We start from the raw sequence: 21,581 nt of genomic DNA on the forward strand, positions 1-21,581 counted from the left end.
AAATGAAGCATAGCTTATCCAAGCATAGCCCAATATCTAACCTTTAGTAATGTCCTCCAAATGGCTTTTACTAAGCAGCATTTTCTTGAAAGCTATCTTTTATTAAGTCCTATGGTACTTGTCACATTACGTTATATAACATCACCCAACATCATAGTGAGATAGATATTGCTAGTGCCTCCATTTTATAAATAAGAAAATGGGGGCACTATAGGGATCAGGAATTAGTCTGTGGTCACACAGCCTTATATATAGTAGTGCCTACAGTAAATGCCATGAAGTGTCACATCAGGACATGAGTTCCTATTCACCATTAATCTGGATTTAATAATTACAGAATGGTGAGTAAAAGCCTTTATACATATTAACTCACGTAATCCCCACTGTAACTATGAAGGGGAGGTACTACTATTTATACCTGTTTCATAGATATGGAAACTGGATCACAGAAAAGTTACAACAGTTATCCAGCATCACATAGCTAGTAAAAGCAGAACCAGGAATTAAAGCCCAGGTGGTCTGTTTCCAGAGCCCCTGCTCTTGGTACGGTTCTCAACTGGAGTGATTTTGCCCTGCAGAGGACATGTCAAACTCCAGAGACATTTTGGTTGTTACAAACAACTGGGGAAGGCAGGAGATACTGACATCTAGTAGGTAGAGGCCAAGGATGTGGCTAAATACCCACAGTACACAGGACAACAGTACACCCACAACACAGAATACATACCCCAAAATGTCAATAGAGCCACTGATAGGAAACCCTGGTCTATGTGATTACTACTGTGCAACTATGCAAATGGAAAATAGGCTATTGCCAGAGATGGAGATTGACAACACATAATTTAAAGTCTTTATCTCTAAATAAATCTCTGCTATCAGAGTACTTTCATTTATCTCTTTCTTCTAAAACGTGAACTGTAAAAATATAATCCAGATAATTGCGTACTTTATTTAACAAGACATTGGTCTTTTTTCATCTTATGATGATATTCACTACTGTAAATTCTCTATTAGCTTATAAAAATTTTTACCATCAAGTTCAGTTTTATGAAAAGAATCTTAAACACTTCTCTTTTTCGTCACTATTTATGCACATTATTAAAATTCTCCCATACACTTCTACACAACTATCTCTTTAACTGGAATTGCTCCCAATGAATCTTTCTTACCTCCTCTTTCCTTCTGACATTTATAAGTTATTTCCCACAAGTCACAGCGAAGGTGTTGGTGAAGAAGAAAAATGTGAAAGGAATCCTTTTGCCCTTAATTACTTAGCAGCTGTCTTGGCACATTGCTTTCCCTTTTCCCTTTTGCCCCTGAAATGTCTGTTATCTCTATTAATTATTTTCAGAGTTTAGAGAAACAATATGTAATGGGTTGGACAGAGGGGGAGTTAGAGATGAGGAGCACTGACGTCACCAGAATTGGACAGCTGGCTGAGAGGGAGTGTTCTGCTAGTGAAATACAAGACAGAAAAGATAAAATATTTAAAAGATAATATGCTGCATGGAGGAAAGGGGAAGGGGCTTCAAAAACGGCCATTAATCCACAGCTCTCCTGTCAACAGTGGTTTATTTAAACATCTGTTAAACATTTGTAATTTTAACAAATCTACCTCAAAGTAGCTGGAATTTTCTTTTAAAACAGATTTCTTTGTAGGGTTCAAAAAAATGTGTCTTTTAAACTTAAAATCCAACTGACCTCTTAATGAGCTTCTGACCAAACTAGAACCTTCTAGATTTAAATTTTGTGTACTTTTGGTCAATGTGACTTCCTGTTTTTGAAAAGGGAAAAAAGATTAAGAAGGCTCCAAAAGCTGCTTACATTTGGAACTGTTCTTTAAATATTGATTTTATGTGAGTTAAGTATAAACTGGTTAAAAACATATGGATTAAATTATCCTTAAAATATGAATGGTTTTAAAAATTAAGGGGGGATGCTTGGCAAACTGTGATTATTTTTTGTCAAAGTGAAACTATTTCAAAAGTAGTTGTTACCATTAAAAAATATATTCCCAATACAAATAGATTTGTTGTTTCCTTCCTGGACTTGTTCTCTTTAATTCACTAGCATTATGGAAATTGTCAGAAATGTATTTTAAGAGTATACATAGTATCAACAAGGCATAAGAATTTATCTAGCAGAACTTGTATTTTGGGAATTGTTTTTCTATTAGTTTACAATATATTCTTAAGAATTGCTCTGGGAAGAATTTTTTTCTGATGCAAATCCATGTGGTAATACTTCTTAAACCTCTTCATAAATTAGTTTCATATCACATTTAAATGAAGTTCATGTAAATTTGATTTGTTTTTTTACCACAATAATAAGTTATATAGAAATGAGATGTATTTGTTATGGTTATATCTTAGTCCATTCTGTCTGCTGTAACAAAACACCATAAACTGGGTGACTTGTAAACAATAAAAATTGATTCCTCACAGTTCTAGAGGTTGGGATCTAAGATCAAGGCACTGGCAGATTCTGGGATCTGGTGAGAGACCCTTTCCTAGTTCATACATGACACCTTCTAGCTGTAATGTTTTCACCACCTCACATGGTGGAAGGGTCTCCACTGACCCTCTTTTTTTTTTTTTAAAGTTTATTTATTTTGAGAGAGAGGACACATGTGTGAGCTGGGGAGGTGGAGAGGGGAACAAAGAGAATCCTAAGCGAGTGCCATGCTCTATCTCACAACCATGAGATCATGACCTGAGCCAAAATCAAGAGTCAGATGCCCAAAAGACTGAGTCCCCCAGGCATCCTATGGCCCTCTTTTATAATAGCACTAATCCCATTCATGAGGACTCCACCACCTTCATGATCCAATCATCTCCCAAAGGCCCACTTCTTAACACTATCACCTTAGGGGTTAGGATTTCAATGTATGAATTTGGAGAGGAGGACACAAATATTCAGATCATAGCATGTTAGTGATAGTATTTTTAACAACAAGGCTGTTATCTTATATCTATGTATGTAAGTTTAATATGTGGGTATCAGCTTAGGCTATAAGAGAAACTAGTCAAATTAATTCTTTTACTAAGTTCACATAGTTTGCCAAAACACAGAAATGTTAACCAAGATGGTTTAGCAAAATCTCCTCTTAAAGAAAACACAATTAGCATTGGAAGGTGAAAGGAGGAGTAAAAACTACAGAGGAATTTGAACTTGAATCACATGATATGTATTAGGTTCAGCCACATGATCCTTAGTTGCAACTTAGCTAATGCAACTAAGTACCAACGAACAGGTGAGGACCACTGCAGGTGAAGTTTGACATCATCCCTCTGAGAACTGTCTAGTTATGAAGTTGTTATTTGAGATCATCACTTTAATTTCTGGAAGACCATTTACATAAAGAAAAAATAAAGTACTATGTCTAACTATATAACTTTAGATACCATTCGACAGTTGGCAGATTTCTCATATTTACTAAATTGTATACCCTTTCTCCTACTCTTCCCCAGCTTTCTCACTAACACAAGAATAAGTATAGCTCAGCACAAGTTTTATTTATCAAAGTAAAACAGATTTATCATATATCACATGACGAAAAGGTTAAGTGTACTGATAAGCTGAGAGATCTGAATACCTCTTGTACGAGCTGCTGGAAATAAAAATCATAACTGCTATTAGTTTTGAGTACCTATCATATGTAAGAAGCTGAACTAAATAGATCACATGCAATTGGTATCTTTTTGATCTTGCTTGCAATCATGGAAGGCAGAAACCACTGACATGTTACAGAGGATGGACCTGAGATAGAATTTTTACCATAAAGTGACAACCTGGGATTTGAGTGCAAGGTTTTCTGCTTTTGTACTATATCATGTTATATATCAATTATACATGTATTTATGTTTATACATGCATATATTTGTATTTCAGCACTTGTTACTAAATTTCAGAATGTGACTGTCACTAATGTGTCTCTATTTCTGAATAGTACATTATCTTTTAGTGATAACACTGTGAGACCAAAGTTAATCTAAAGAGGTGCTGAACACACTTTGCATAATGTTGATTTAACCTTCTTCATTTTTCTGACTTACAGGTTTATATAGGGCTTTTATCTAGAAAATATCCTTAATATGTTGATATTGATCTTATTTTTTTTAATTTAAACGTCTCTAATAAAATCTTAATCCTTCCCAACACAATATATTTTTATGTCAGTCATATGGTTTTCCTCATAATAGATGTTTGGGTATGTATGGAATTGAGCTAATAAATTTCAATCCCTTCTTTTTTTCATTATCTTTTTCAGGAACATCCCTCACTAGGCCAACTTTCTGAGAAGTTAATAGACAACAACATTAATGTCATCTTTGCCGTTCAAGGAAAACAGTTTCATTGGTATAAGGTGCGTGAATTCCAAAATATAAAAACTGAAATGTTTGCATTGGTAGTTAGAATATTTCTTGGGTCCCCAGGTAAGGAGTCTGGAGTTATTATACTTTTTACTATCTGAATTTTATAAAGTAGTAGCTAATGTATACTACACAGTGTCTTAGGTAAACATTTACGTATAAATTCTTTGTTTATAACACTTAGAACCAAGTGTGGGCACTGATACTTAGTGTGGTACTGTGACATTAATGGAGAAGACTTTTATCAGGTAAAAAGTGGTTCACATTCCAACTGCACCTTTCATGTATGGATTCCTGCTTCTATTCAATTTCTGGGCATATTCTTATAATAGATTAGGTTGGGGAACATCAGCTTAGTTTTCACTGGTAACAACATACCTAGATTTGGTCTAGGCCTCCAACAAAGGAACAAGAGGAGTCACTGAAGTGGCTGATCCAGTTAGAGGTTTCCTATGGAAGAAGAATCTTGGTTTTGTCCACAATCCTTCAGGCCAGATGAGACCCACAAACAGAACAGATGTTTGGCAAAACCATGTCACTCTGGCAGCATTGTGGGACCCACCCCCAACAAAAAATTGCTTCTGTGACCCTGCTGTCATATTGTTTTCACAGTCTTTTAGGTTCTTTTTTCCAGAAAACTCTCTTTTCTTCATTTTCATGATGTGACTCCTTGATTTTCATTGCACGTGTCTGTTCACTGGATCTCCGTCTCCTTTGTTATCTCTGCCTCTTCTTTCCACTCTCACTGTCCTTTACTTATTTCTTTTTTTTAAAAAAAATTAATGTTTAGTTTTTTTGAGTGGGGGAAGGGCAGAGAGAGAGGGAGAAACAGAATCCAAAGCAGGCTCCAGGCTCTGAGCTGGCAGCACAGAGCCCAATGTGGGGCTCGAACTCACGGACCACAAGATCATGACCTGAGCCAAAGTCGGACACTCAACTGACTGAGCCACCCAGGCACCCCTATTTATTTCTTTCAATACTTCAGAAAAACTAAATATCCTTCGGTTTCAATAAATGCTTGAATCAATTTGCATTAGCCATAAAGCTGGTATTCCCTCCACCAATTTCCCCAATACCTGACCACTTATATGTATCATCTGAAAGCACTACTTTAATCATGCCACTTCTTCCCTTAGAAATCTACAGTGAAACTTTAATCAGTTCCCTGTTTTCCCAAGCTGATACACCATGGAACCCCTTTTTAATGTGACAATTATTAATAGTCACAGAAGTAGGGCTCTACTCCAAATTAAATGCCCAAACTACTTTATTAACAATAGTAACAGATTCCACTTACTGAGTTCTTACTATGGTATGGCACTGAGTTTATTAACATGAATTCATATAATACTCCTAACAACGAGGGAAGTATTACTAATTTAAAGCCCACTTTAAAGTTGAGGAAACACATTCACAGAGGTTACATACTTGCCCAAACTTTCCTAACAGCTTAAATCCTGTGTTCTTAACCTCTAAGTTTAATAGTTGAATTTCAAATTATCTAGATTGTTACTGCTCTAGCCTCTTCCTGCTTTGCTACGGATTACTTAATAGTTGCTGCTCTTATTGGCTTTAGCAGTTTCTCCCTACTCCTTTAAACAGATTTTCATTGACTGATAAAACCATAAAACCAGGTTTATTATTAATTGAATTCTGTGCAAAGTAGGATCTGTGCAAAGTAGGAATCAACAGGCTCCAGAAGCCGGACGAGTCCTGTGAGGAGGCCCGTGTCTACCCTTGGAGTCACCTACTTTGGCTGCCCAGACATACTTTTATCAGTCACCTCCATCTGGGTTGTAACAGCCTCCTAATCCATGTCCCACATTCATCCTCCACTTGGCTGCAGAATGATCTATTAAATCACAATTGTGACCACAGTTCTCCCTACAGCAAAATATTCCAGTGGTTCATTCTGATTTAAAGGATCAAGTCTTTAATGTGGCATATGAGCTCATCTCGGTCCTGCTTGCCTCTGTGCACATACACTCACCCACTCACCAGGCTCTTTCTTTCCTTTGTGCCTTTGTTCTTGTTATGTATCCCCCATGCCTGGAAGTCTCTTTCCCTCATTACTTGGCTCACTCTTAGTCATCCTTTAAGATACAGCTCATGAGTCACCGCCTCCAGGTAACAATCCCTGACAACTTTTGCAGCCCTCAAATACTTTCTGGGTATCCCTCTCCTTCAGGTCTCTGCATATCTCTATTCATGTATACATCGTTTTTTGAAGTTGTCATTTATATACCTATGAAATCCTTAAGGATGGAAACTCCAAAGTGGTACCTAATAGGTATACAATAAAGGTTAAATAATTGGCTTTTAAAAATCTATAAGTGATAAATTTTCCCTATTACCTAAGATAACAAATTGTTAATGTCCAAGTAGTGGCTGGCATGTAGCAGGAAGTTAATGATATTTGTGAATGGTAAAATGAGTGTATAAATGGATTTCAAGTCTTTCTATAATCTGATTCCTTATAAATATGCAGCCTTCACTCCAGTCAGACTGGTTTCTTCTCTTTTCTTACTTCATCTAAACCAGGTAAACCTTTAAGCCTTCACTAATTCTCACTTTCTCACTAGGAATACCTAGAGTTTTCTCCATAATTGTTAAATGCCATCCATCAAGAATACCCACTCCATGAAGGCTCCACTTGTGACAATGATTTTTTCTCCAGTCTGGGCCAACATGTCCTATAGGTCACTCCACAAAATAGTAGTTCTGCAAAATATTTATATATGTTACATGAGAAAAAGTTTTGTGATTTAAAAATGTTGGAAACACTGCAACAAATGCTGCTAAATTATTTCCAAATTGCAGGACTTCTCTGAACCTTTACTTTGCAGGTGTGCATTTTGAATACTTAAAGGGAAGAAACCATATGGAGAACTTTCCAAACTTACTTGCCCTCAAAACCCTTCTGATAACTATGTTCCATGGAACATGAGAAATAATTTGGGAAATGCTGGTCTGTATTTGATTGGGTTTTTAGATCAACATGTAATTTGTGCATGCATACAGTCTCATGCATATACACATACAGACACTCCCATTTCAGATGTATGTGTTTTGGCTGCCCTACTTGGTTGCTCACATTTTTCTTGTATCTTATATTTTGTTTCATTCATGTAATGGCTCAACTTCCACTAATAACTATAAAAATGTTTAATATTTGTTGATTGCTGAACCACCATATACCACTGTCATGTAAATGCTATTGGTATGTTTTCTAGGACCTTCTACCCCTCTTGCCTGGCACCATTGCTGGTGAAATAGAATCAAAGGCTGCAAACCTCAATAATTTGGTAGTAGAAGCCTATCAGGTACGTATATATTAAACACTATTTTTTTTCATGTAAACTTTTAACCCCAATTTCTGTGGCAGGATACAAATTAAGGCCTTATCATCTTGAGAGGAATGGTGGACAGAAAATTAGGTTAAAAGTTAGGAATTTTAATTTAGCCCTGGCTCTACTACTAACTAGTCATGAAACCTTGGGAAAGTCAGTTCAGCTTTCTGTACCTCACTGTCTCATTGACAGTAAACGCGGGTCAGGCTAGAGCCTATCTAAATTTCCTTCCAAATCAAATGTTAAGTAAGTCACTAAATCACGGCTATAGAATATACTTTATTACCATAAATGTCACAATTTCCTATGTTGTAAAGGTCAAGAAATCCACACTATTTAAAGCAGCAACCTGTCAGGTTGAACAATCTGGGATATAGAGATGACTGAGAGGACTCTGTTGGGGTTTCCTAGGTCAATCACTTGATTGTTTAATCAGTTATTTTAGCAGTTTTATGAAACTAATTTGATTAAAAGAATCACCTTAAGAGGTATACTATTTTATTGAATTACAGTTGTATGTTCTTCCCAGTCTAACGAAGAGTGAGTACCAAATGTAAAGTTTTACAGAAACATCTGCTCTCAACACAGGTCATTACTGGATACAATAATCATTGTTAAGATGTTGTAATAATTTTGATTGTTACTTTAATACCACTGAGAATCAGATACTTTCCATACATGACCTCATTTAATCCAGACAACTGATCCATAAGCGAGATGTTGTACTCCCATTATGTATTTATAGAACCTCAAAGAAGGGAAGCAAGCTAACCAAAGGTGAAACAAGCAGGAGAAGCAGGATCAGAACCCAGGTCTTCCTTAATTCTAGTTGTCAGGTGCTTCCTTCTGTGTGATACCACCTGTTTTTCTTTCTTTCTTCCTTCCTTCCTTCCTTCCTTCCTTCCTTCCTTCCCCTCCCTCCCTCTTTTCTTTTTCTTTCTTCTTCCTTCCTTCCTTCCTTCCTTCCTTCCTTTCTTGCTTTCTTGCTTTCTTTCTCTTTTTTCCACACTATCCAAAAATAGGCTTATTCTATCTTGGATTTATGGGCCATTGATAAAGTCTCACTTCCCAAATTCTCTGATTCTCTTCCTGACACATAGAGATGAATAATGTTAATAGTAGCTCAAGCATTATAAGAAATCTCAGGCTTCTCATTTTCTCCATGAAGCATCTGTCTTCAACTTGAGCACAAATGGTAAAGTCAGGAAGCAGGCACATGATAGAAAATGACTTGTTTAAACTTTTTTCTTTTAAAAATGTTTTTAAATGTTCATTTTTGTGAGAGGAGAGACAGAGAGAGAGAGAGAAAGCACACGAGCAGGGAGGGGCAGAGAAAGGGAGACAGAGGATCCAAACTGGGCTCCTCACTGACAGCAGAGAGCCCGATGACGCAAGGCTCAAACCCACAAACCATGAGGTCATGACCTGAGCCCAAGTCAGATTCTTAACTGACTGAGCCACCCATGTGACCCTCAACTTTATTCTTTTAAAAGAAAAATAGGTGCGCCTGGGTGGCTCAGTCGGTTAAGCGGCCGACTTCGGCCCAGGTCATGATCTCGCGGTCTGGGAGTTCGAGCCCTGCATCGGGCTCTGTGCTGGCAGCTCAGAGCCTGAAGCCTGTTTCAGATTCTGTGTCTCCTTCTCTCTGACCCTCCCCCATTCAGGCTTTGTCTCTCTCTGTCTCAAAAATAAATAAACGTTAAAAAAATTTTTTTTAATTAAAAAAAAAAAAAAATAAATCTTGTAAGACTTTTTTTTTTTTTTTTTTTTTTTTGCCAAGGAATTGTTCTATGCCTCAAAAATACATTGGATGAAATAAGGAAGACCGTCTTTAATTATTTTTATTTCTCACTATTACAAAAGAACATTAAGTCTGGGGAAACTTCTCATCAAGGAAAATCAAACATATACAATTCATTCCCAACTGCAGTTTGTTCCCAGGAATAATCAAAAAAAAAATAGGAAGGGATTTACAGTGTTAGAAACACCCCAGTTTTTATAGTATGAACACATTTACTAGTCCAAACAAGAAATATAAATTGACAAACTTGCCTGTGTGTCAGACTATGCCAATAGAAAGGGAAACAGCAGCATTTGGTTTTATATTCTTTATTTACCAAGGTTAGGTATCCAATGCCTTAGCAAACTGCAGTTCTGACTGACCTTAAACAATGGGAAAATACTAGCAAATCCAACGAGACTCACTCTGGCTAACTAATCTCCTTTACGTTAGGATTCTATTATTATTTTATACATTTTTATAATTTTCAAAATTCTTCTGAAGTTTTATTTTGTCTTCACAGTCCAACAGAAATAATTCACAATGCATTGAAGAATAAAGATACTTCACTCTAACTTTTAAGTTTTTGCATTTCCTTTGTAAGAATTTTATAAAATTTACATACAAATTTAGTGTATGGTGAATGTGACCTCATTTTAATTTTATCCTTTACAATAGCACTGCCATTAGAATTAAGATTAAATAAAAATCCTGACGATAATAACTTAAACTGAAATTAAGATATTAAAAATAAGTTATATTTAATACAAACAGAATTAAATATTGAAAAATAAATTCTGCCTCTGTATCTATTAGATATTAAAAAGAATCTTGATACTGTGTTTGGAACCTAATTTCTAAATCTCAAAACTGGGCAAAATTTTAGATATTTGTCTTCACACCTTGCTTAAGTGAAAAACATTAGTGTAACAAGCTTAACTTTTTAACAGAAAGAATTTCAGAAGAACAAACTGAGAACACTCATTATATTAGGAATGTCCTTCTGATCTGTCAAACCATCACCATATCAACACCATTTGTATACCATTAGAAGTCGCAGTTAGTTTGCTAAGAGTGTCCAAGTAAGTGATTACAATGGATGAGCTCTCTGGGAGATTTAAAAATTTGGCTGACACAGTCTTCTCTAATCCAAATAAAATTTACTAATTTGAAAAAGTATCTTGTTCTAGATTTACCACTGTGGCCAATTATTAGTAAGCATACATCTCTTTATTGACTATACAGTTGAAAATTAAAATTTACTCAAGTAAAAAATTAGAAGCCTTTGGAAAAATTGTCTGTCTTCATATCTTGCTATTCATCTTTCCTTAGCTATATATTCATCTTTTCTCCTTCCTTTTGTTACAAGTATAAGTTAAGGACTTTTGCATGTGGTAGACTGTTTTATGAGATCAAATACACACAGATCTTCAGTACTTATTTAATGCAGCTAGAAATGTTTGTAACCAAAGATTTGTGACGGAAGAAATTAGTGTGCTTGATACATATAAGCATTACGTAAACATTTTTGAATAATTATATAAATGAGTGAATAAATGAATGAATGGTTTTCCTGTCTAGTAAATGTTCCCACTGTCCCACTTCAGTATCAAGGATTAGAACAAATTTGATTAACACAAGTAAGCCCCAGGGACTTGGCAAAATTCCTAGGGCATGCTTGGAGAATTTACAGGACATATCTGGCAGGTAATTCTTAGGCCTACAGTACAGAAATGCTCTCCCCAAAATTTACCTTTGAATTCTGTATCAGTAAGGTGTTTTAGGTTTCATGATAGCCTAAAGTGTTTGAAACTGAAATATTTATTTATATATAACATAAATGTCAGGACTGTGTTTCAGATTTTAAGCTGTTAAGATTTACCCTCTGTGATGATATATGTGTTCTCAATGTTTTATTCAAATTTTGTCACAAAATATAAACATTACTGGATTTAAAATGATTATTTCTGTAACACAGGCTGAAGGAGAAATATCTCCAAGGTGATCGAAATGCATAGTCATGGAAATATGTGAAAAAAATAGAACAATTTAAATGCATATGGTCTAATCCTTCAGTATTTCTTATGTATATCAAATATAATTGGGTCATTATGTGGAAACAGTATATTTATTCATCCTTTCATAGGGACAGACTCTTCGATTTAGTTAAAAATTAAATCTAGAATCATTTAATAAGCTTGACTCTGTTTAGTTGTTTACATTTGAAATTTCTATGATATACAATTAAAAAATGATGTCTCTGCAGAAACTCATTTCAGAAGTGAAAGTTCAGGTGGAAAACCAGGTAAAAGGCGTCTATTTTAATATTACTGCCATCTGTCCAGATGGGACCCGAAAAGCAGGCACAGACGGATGTGGAAATGTGACAAGCAATGACGAAGTATGTGGGTGTGCATTTTTCCCATTTTAAAATAAACTAAGTTGTTTGGCAAGTTTTCTCACAGAAAAATCAAACCATTCTGGAAAACTTTATTTACTACTGACTCCAAGGATCATATTTATATAGTTCAAAGTAATTTTTATTGTCTCTTTATTATAAAGTTCCTACTTGTTTTAACTCCATTTATTTGTCTTAAATATTTATTTGTCTTAAACTCTCAAATTAAGTAAATATATATTATATTAAATACTTATTTAATGATAATAACTTTAAACTTCTGTGTCACAGCCAGTATATATCAGTAAAGCACATCTTTTCAAACAAGTAGTGTTTACACTTATGATGATGATGATACCTACCTTTTGGTTGCAAATCTCAGAATAAATTTGAAATTGAAGGTAATAAGCCACAAAAAGAATGAGAGTGATGGAGCAACTGATAAAGGCTATGAATTCCAAAATCTTTCACTGTGCTATTGTCCCAGTACTCACAATGATCTAGGACGAAGTGGGGACATTTATTAAGAACAATAAAAAAGAAGTGTCATTTAATTAAAAAGGGATAACCTGGAAAACAGAGGGTCCAGATTATTGCAGTGTTAAGAAATAGGACCAGGGGTGATAGGAGTTCTCCCAGTATCAGCACAATAGAGGGTAAACCACAGAAATATGCTCTTCAAGGGAATTCTTGTTAGATGAAGTGATTTTCAGTGAGCCACCTTGAGGCATCAGTTGCCTAATTTTTAAATGAACAGATTACAAAATTTAGAATCCCTTTTCCTTTCATCTCTAAAGTTCTATGATGTTGTTATTTTAGTGTCATGCTGTAGTTCAGAAGTATGGTAGTATGGTTGCTCCAACAAGCTGGCTATTTGAAATCAATTATGGCTAGTTTCTAATTCTGTAGGTCCCTGCATAATCACTTTTTGGATTTTGTTAAAAAGACATTATATGAAAAATATATATTTCGTTTATAAAATATACAATAACATATAATTCATATATATATAAATATATATTGATTTCCATTAAATATAGAAAAACTTTGTGCTAGCAAAAGTTTCTGAGAAAGGGTTAGCCTTTTAGAAGTAGTTCTTTCTTTCAAAATCAGTTTTGGCAGAAAGGTTTTCCTTCTTACTTTTTTTTTCTTTTACTTTGTCTATAATCCCTTTTTCACCCTCACTTTCAACTAAGTAGTATAAACAGTTTGACTCTCAGAAAGAGTCATATGACCTCTTAATTACATAAACCCCAAATTTTGCTTTATTAATATTGGCAATGGCCACATTATCCTACACATCTGTTAATCCTTAACATTCTTTAAGACAAAAAAACATTTCAAGTAAAATACCAACTGCATTAATTTTAATATTATGAAACTGATGTTAATTTCTGATGCATATATGTAATATAAAAGCCTAAACTTAGATCTTTCATACCTTGTGTGTGTGTGTGTGGTGTGTGTGTGTGTGTGTGTGTGTGTATTTTTGCTAGGCTTTTTGGTCAGAGTGAATTTATATATATGGATATATCCCCACCCACGTATATTCATCCCAACAAAAAAGGCTACCACAAATTTTTTAAGTTGTAATGGATCTTAATCTAAGATGGAAAAAAAAAAAACATACAAGCTTATTTGCCAAAGTACCTGAAAATTATAAGGTAGGCTAACAAATCCAAAAAAGGCACATTAAACCAATCATGTTGTGCAAAAAGAAAAAAATAGAGAGAAAGGAAAAACTTGGCAGGATCTGTTGTTTCACAAGGGAAACAAACTCCTGCCAACACAGATCTTGTACGCACATGTCTCCACTGAGACAAATGTAGGACCCTGTATTGAGATCTTAAGATCTGAGAGAGTTCTAAATCTTATTCCCTTAAGTAGCATCAGAGAAAGCCTCATGTTTTCCTTCATTAACACCATGTATAAACTAAAATTTAACCCTGAATCTTTACTTGGGGTTTAATATATATATTATTATAATTAAAAATAATTTATTATAAATAAATTTATTTATACATTATATATTGTTTAATATTAATATTTATATGTTACATATTTATATATTTATATATTATAAATAAAAATTGTTCATCTGAACATCCTATCTCAAGGTTTAAACCAGTAGAGCAGTAGTCCTTTAGTTTATTTGATCTCTCCCTTGTGCCAAATATTCGTTAACCCCACATTTTAAGTACTTAATTCAGAAAATGGTCTATTCTCTCTCAAGTTTGCTAAGAAATCAATTGAGAACATCAGTTAGTCATTGGAAGTGGAGTAGACGTTTCAAATAGACTTAAACCCATGTCCATTTAATGGTACAATAGAGACAAGTAGCAGTCATTGCTTCTTTTGACTCTCTGGTTCATTAATTAGGAAATAAATGAAATGGAAAAGGGAGGTTACATCTATATATGAAAGAGTGCCTGTGTAATTTACAAGTGTTATAAATTTCTATAAGATGGTATATTATTGATTCAAAAATCATTCACACATAAAGAGTAGTGATAAAAATAATCAAGACATTAAATATATTTTCTTTCTCTCCCTCCATTTAGGTTCTTTTCAATGTCACAGTTACAATGAAAAAATGTGATGTCACAGGAGGAAAAAGCTATGCAATCATCAAACCTATTGGTTTCAATGAAACCACTAAAATTCATATACACAGAAACTGCAGCTGTCAGTGTGAGGACAGCAGAGGACCTAAACGAAAGTGTATAGATGAAATTTTTCTAGATGCCAAATGTTTCCAGTGTAATGAGAATAAATGTCATTTTGATGAAGATCAGTTTCCTTCTGAGAGTTGCAAGTCACATAAAGATCAACCTGTTTGCAGTGGCCGAGGAGTTTGTGTTTGTGGGAAATGTTTATGTCACAAAATTAAGCTTGGGAAAGTGTATGGAAAATATTGTGAAAAGGATGACTTTTCTTGTCCATATCACCATGGAAATCTGTGTGCTGGTAAGTATAAGTAAATATATACATGTAGTTTTTACTAGTTACTATTAAACTAGCATATATATCAAAGTCTCTTTAAGTCACATCTTTTAATTACCAACCCTGAATCTGAAATTAATATTCAAAATTTCAAAGTCTATGAAATTAGGCCATGGCAATGCATTTATGGCACATGATTCTGCTATTTATATTTTAAATTATTTTTGTACAGAAAATAACTGAAAAAAAAACCAAAAATTAAGTGTTATTCTCAACCATGCCTTGATTTTATAAAGATAAATATCAGAAAAGGAAATTTCTGATGTCTGGCAGGTTGTCTATAATCAGAGCATTCTTCTAGAAAAGACTTGATTTATTCTCATAAGTAGTCACTCCCTCTAGCTTTCACAAAGGATAGTGAGCTTTAAAAACACAGTTTCCATTCATTGGAAAATTCTTAATGCATTATTATAGATGGTATTATAAATTTGTAATAATTTAAACCTATCCAGTTTATTTTTGGAACAATGCAAGCAACAGAATTATCAGAGAACAGCATTCTTCAAGAGAATACGGGTTTTGTAAGTAATCTAGAAGATTAGTACCAGAGGCCACACACAGACCACGTTTAAAAATGAAATAATTTAAAATAAAAATATCAAAAGTACTTTTTGGCTAATTCAGTTTACTGCCACCTAGAGGTTAGATTCTAGAAAATCTATGCAACATTTGAAATTTAATACAAAATACTGTTTTTAAATGAATTAATTTTTCTATGACAGTGTGCTAAATCCACTTACTGTTACAACACCATTTTAAAAATTTTTGCATTTTGGTAAGCAAATATTAATTAAATTATTAATGAACTAAAATATTTCATTATCATAACCATATGGAAAGTAACAAGCCTATACAAAATGAATTTTCTCTTCTTGTGTCAGCTATAAATTTGCCATATATCACATAAATATGCAATGAAAAATTGACTTTTTATTCTGTTATATACACAAAATATTTTATATGCCAAACATGTATCCTGCTATATCTTGTATCATTGGTAGAATGGATTATAGATAAGTTAAGAACAAGCCAGCAATTATCTTCTAATATTTAGAACTGATCCTATTTGGAACAGGCAAGAGGAAGAATTCTGATATCCCACAGATATTGGGATAGCAGCTTGAAATACATTGGGAATCTCAGTCTCTATTTATAGTAAACTATTAAAAATCAATATACTAGCTCTTCTGTATGACTATTCTACCAGCCCACAGGCAGTTGAAAATCTGCTTTGAATTATTTGTGTATAAGTTATAAGTGCAAAATGTAGCTGACAAACATTTTCTTCACTAGTTTCCTTTGAGAATAAAAACATATGTTCACAGGTCAGCTGGCTAGGATTGGGCGTGCAGCCTGCATATAGGGAACAGGGTCTGGCAGGCATTTGTTTGGCCTGGACCTCATTAGTTTTACATTTAGCAATTGAGTTGATCCAACAGTAGACTCTATGGAGCAGTTACCCTGTGAGGTGCTTGCAATAAGGGGAGAGAGAGGGAAGGAGGAGGAAGGAAGCCAGGAAGCAAAGGAAGGAAGGAAAGAAGACTCTGTAGCCAAATAAGCTTGAGAAACACTACGTAACCCTGTAATATATACTCCTTCTTGAGGATTTCTAATCCACATGGGCATATTAAATTTTGGATGCTTCCTGAAGTCTAAAACCCATTTAACTACATAACCAATGTTTCTCCTCAACTACTTGTCTACACGCATGCCCCCAACCCCAACACACAGGTGGCATGTGCATACACGCATGCACACACACACACACACACACACACACATACATACATACATACACCCACACTCCACCTTGCTTTCTCTCATTTACCACCTAATAACAACTCACAGCATACTTTAGGACATGCCTCTCTAACCTGCTAAATAATGTCTTCAAGATGTGAAGAGATCAGTTCAACTCCGCCAGAGATCTTATCTTTAAACATGGCACTAACAGAACTGAAGCACTAGAAGGGTTTGCCTTAACAGACCTTCAAAAGTATCCCAGGCCCTTAGCAATAATGAGAAACTAAGAGAATGATTATGGAGGCTATTAATCAAATACCCCTGGTTTTTGGATTTCAAGACTGACAATTAACATTACTTCAGCCTTTGTAGCTTTTTTATATTTGTGTGTTTTTAATTTAAAACTGAATGCACAGTGACCTTCAGGTAGTCAGGCAGCCACTGCAGTGGGGCATATGTCACAACTGTCAGCACAAGAGATTAGCATCATGGGGTTTATCTACAACAGAACAGCTTCAAAAATAGACGCTCCTAAAACCTCTCGTTGTTTATGTCAGACGAATAGAAAACGATGCTGTTTCCATTCAGTTGACTGTCAGTGTGTTTCCATGGATATGGGAGGGAAATTTATGTTTGGAAACACTGCACAAAGTCAGTGGCTCCAATAACTTAGGTCCTGGAGTGTCTGTTGCAGGGCATGGAGAGTGTGAAGCGGGCAGATGCCAGTGCTTCAGTGGCTGGGAAGGAGATCGGTGCCAGTGCCCATCAGCATCAGCCCAGCACTGTGTCAATCCAAAGGGCCAAGTGTGTAGTGGAAGAGGCACATGTGTATGTGGCAAGTGTCAGTGCACTGATCCCAGGAGCATCGGCCGCTTCTGTGAACACTGCCCCACGTGTCACACAGCCTGCAGTGAAAACTGGTATGTGTTCTCCAACTCCAAACATACATGAAGCAGTTCTTCACCATAGCTATGTTCATCCTTTTATTTTGCCTTCCTTAATCTTAGAAGTTGCTGGATCTTCTCTACCGGATAAATTTGTTATCATCATGCTAAAAAGGAACTGAATAGGGACTTTAGGAACAAGAAAACTTAGATCCTAACTTTTGGCCACTAGATAGCTGTAAAAGCATTGGAATTGATCTAGGCATTCACTGCTTTACTCTTTTTTTTTTTTTTACATTTATTTATTTATTTTAGCAGAGAGAGTGAGAGAGCACATAAGCAGGGGGAGGGGCAGAGAATTCCAAGCAGGCTCCACGCTATCCCCAACATGGGGATATCCCCAAGGGGATATCTCCAACATGGGGCTCCACATCTCAACATGGGGCTTGATCTCATGAAATGTGAGATCATGACCTGAGCCAAAACCAAGAGTCTGAGGCTTAACCGACTGAGCCACCTAGGTGCCCCTGCTTTAGCTTTGTTGAAACAGGTTTGTTGTTTTGAAGAATCAGATTTGGTGTTCATAAGGGCTCACTGTTTTTTACCCAGCTTTCATGAGATATAACTGACATATAGCCTTGCTTACACAAGGCTTAAGGTATACAACATGATGATAATTGATGGCAGTTTACCATCAATTAGCTGTTTGAGCTAGGGTATGTTGTCGAAATTCTCTGTGCCTCAGTTTCTTGATATTGAAAGTGATGATTATAATAATAATACTTTGCTATATAGTTCTGTGACAGAATTAAGTTAGATGATTCATGTGAAAAAAAACCCATTTTTACTTGGTGCATAATAATCCTAGAATAAATATTAGCTATTATTATTGGGTTTTTTAATTTTTTTATTTTTGAGTTTTTTTAATTATTTTAAAAAATAAAGAAAGATACTGGCTATGAAGCACCCCTGGAAAAAAGTGATGTATAAGTAATAGGTGATATGTTAAGTGAAGATGGCATTATTGTTTGGTGACAGTAACTAATTTTCCAGTAACAATTTGAGCCTGTTCAAAGACCACTACTCTAAACATCATTGTGCCTTCTAATTTGTTTTATTCAAAAATTTTAAGACATTCACTTTCTCAGATTGGTAGCTCAAGTAAAATTTTTAAAATTATACATGGGAATTTATGTAACTCTCCTGGAAATGCAGTACTTAAACATAATGATGGAGTTATTTCTAATGAACCCAAGTGAAACTTGAATTGTGTATTCACTGATAAATTTTTCTAGTAGTATAACATTTATCTTCTAAAATATTTTTTTTTTATTTGTAATAAAAGTTTCTTATGTATTTCTTGGGTATTATCTTCTCAATACAAAAAAAAATCATTATTTTGACTGTATACATTATTAAAATAGTTTTAGTGATTAGAATATAATTTTGCATGGTATTAAATTCAGCCAGTATTACAAATAAATATTTTGGCTTTCTTTCCCAGTTTTACAAGACTACTATCCTAAAACAGTACTCTATTTTGATATTTTATGTCTTGCAAAAAATACTATGGGCTTACAACTGCCGGAGTCCAGCTCCAGCAGGTCCAGGGGTTCCAGAAGGATGAACAGCATCAGAGAAAAAGTGAAAATAAAACAAAACTAAAAAATAAAAATAAAAAACTGAAATAAAAAGCTAAAATAAAAAACTAAAAAATGGACACAGACGGCAGCAGTGTGTTGAACTGGCCGATTTATTGCAGTAAACGTGGCATTATATATACTAGTGATTTCCTTGTAGCATACGTCAACTATGTTTTTTCTAACATTACCTAATTTTGAAAATGTTCCTATGTATAAACGACCTTTAAGAAATAACATGGTGATTTTACCCTAACTTTCCCGCATACACTTTGATTATAGATTAATTTCTTACGTTATTCCATTATGCACCTGTGTTTATCTATAATCTACAAAGCATTTGCTTTGCTGTTCTCGTGAAAGACCCTCCATTTCTCAACACCTCAAGTGGAACAGTTACAGGGACATGACCTCCTAACCACATGAGGCCAGAACAATGTGTTTGCCTCGGTCCAAGGTGCCAGAAAGGGGCTGAAAAAGCCTTAGAAACCCATGCCTCATACATTCTCAGAGAGACAATGCACCTAGGAACCAATGAACCATTCTGTAGTTTAACAGACTAGGTTCAGTCATCATCTGGAATGCCTCCGGGGGGCCAGGTGGGCCTAGGGGTTGAAGTCACCTGTGCCCAGAGATACACTCGTTAGTTGCCGGAGTGAGGCTTTCAAATCAATGTCTCTCCTTTACAGGCCCTCTTTGCTGGCAAAGGTATGAGGCTATCCTTCCTGTAACTAGAGGAGTCTGCATAGGGGGTGGCAAGAGCTAAACCTAAGGCTGCACAATTTCTTGGGGAGCCTTATTTTCTTCCCTAATGGTTCTTTTCCCAGGGGGCCTGCCGAGGGCAATTCCCCAACAGACAATACCCCAGGTAGTTTTAAGGCCTAATTACCTAAAAACGGGAGTCCAAGAAGCTTCACTGTCGGTGGGCCGCCCTGCAGTCACCAATCCGTCCACAGCCCGGGCCCTGCCCCTCAGGCCGGGATAGCTCGGCTTCCAGCATACAACCTATTCAAAGATTAAATGTTTCGTTTCTGTTTGTCTTTATAGGAATTGTGTGCAATGTCTTCACCCTCATAATCTATCTCAAGCTATACTTGATCATTGTAAAACTTCATGTGCTCTCACAGAACAGCATTATATGGACCAAACATCAGGTAAACCAAAGCTTACTAATGAAAGCACTGGAGAGTATCTGTAGAGAATCATATTCCCCCAAAGAGCCCATAATCAATCATCCTAAAGAAAGGAAAAACTGCTTCAGTGTTTTCAGTCTTCCAGAGATGGTACTTTATAAAAAGCAGCTGAGTATATTTGCCATAGTTCAGCTGAATGAGTAGATCTCCTGTCTCAATTATCCAGCTAAATGCCCATGCTGGGCCCCGCTATGGAAGCACACCAAGCAGAGTGTCTACCGAGGCCTCAGTGAGCCAAGAATGGAAATTTCCTATGTACAGTCCGTTTCACCCTTAGACATAAACTCTATGGAGACATTCTTCTCTTTCATAACCCAGCTTACTTCCAGTTACAACCTTCCTCATGTAAAACCAAAACTCTCCTTTATGTTTCAGGTGAACCAAAAATTCTAAGTAGCAATTACATGCTTTTGCAAAATATATGTCCTAAAAAGGGCCATCCCTTTCTGGTGTTTTTCATTCTGACATAAATATAATTTATGGGTGAGTGATTATAAAGGCAGCCTAATGGAAAGGGCATGAAAACTTTTAAGCTTAAAGCATGTTCCTTGACACCAATAAGAAATACCAGCCCTCTTACAAAATTTCCCTGAGCCTCAATTTCCTCATCTGTAATGGAGATGATAATACCAACCTCAAAGATTGTATGACAGCAAATGAGCCAGTGAACATGACAGACATATTTAAATTAAAAGATGACACACAAATGGGAGAAACATGTGAAAGCTGTGTTCAAAGACCACTTTAAGACAAAACTTCATTAGAACTCAAAAGCCAATAACCGACTTTGCTCAGGTGTTAAGGTGTTGAAGTACACATGAATTAGAACTTAAGCTTTAAATTATGTCTTCTTTGAAAGAATTTCTACTGCTACTATTATTTCTAGTCTCTCCTCCAACTTATGAAAATAATTCCAGCTCTTACAGAGCCTGCATAGAAGAATAAAGTTTCTCCAGTTTTGTTTCCTTCTTCTCTTGCATCCACACTGATCTTAGTCCATAATAAATTTGGCTTTGAAAACAGCCCATGTGCTGCCAGCTGGGGCTGCAGCAATCACTCCAGAAAGCCAAGTGCCTTTTCTAATAAATAGAGCCCTTCCTGTCAACATGTCATTTATTATGTTAAGTAAACAAACCTACTCTGACCTAAGTGTGGTTACAAAAAGTATTCCCTTAAAGGTCCTTAGGAAAAGCCCTTGCTTGACCTAAACCAAGATG

At 35.5% G+C, this 21,581-nt stretch overlaps 1 protein-coding gene across 1 annotated transcript in view; it reads left to right on the forward strand.

Moving 5' to 3' along the window:
- The window catches only part of ITGB8 (integrin subunit beta 8), an 83,328-nt gene that overhangs the window by 55,173 nt on the left and 6,574 nt on the right, over nt 1-21,581 (forward strand). Inside the window, exons 7-12 of the mRNA XM_030308069.1 lie at nt 4,271-4,366; nt 7,607-7,696; nt 11,770-11,904; nt 14,463-14,868; nt 17,342-17,567; nt 20,219-20,325. Of these exons, the coding sequence (XP_030163929.1) occupies nt 4,271-4,366; nt 7,607-7,696; nt 11,770-11,904; nt 14,463-14,868; nt 17,342-17,567; nt 20,219-20,325 (1,060 nt within the window). The remainder of the gene's footprint in view (nt 1-4,270; nt 4,367-7,606; nt 7,697-11,769; nt 11,905-14,462; nt 14,869-17,341; nt 17,568-20,218; nt 20,326-21,581) is intronic.

This window comes from Lynx canadensis, chromosome A2 (assembly GCF_007474595.2).
Source record: "Lynx canadensis isolate LIC74 chromosome A2, mLynCan4.pri.v2, whole genome shotgun sequence".
NCBI lineage: Eukaryota > Metazoa > Chordata > Mammalia > Carnivora > Felidae > Lynx > Lynx canadensis.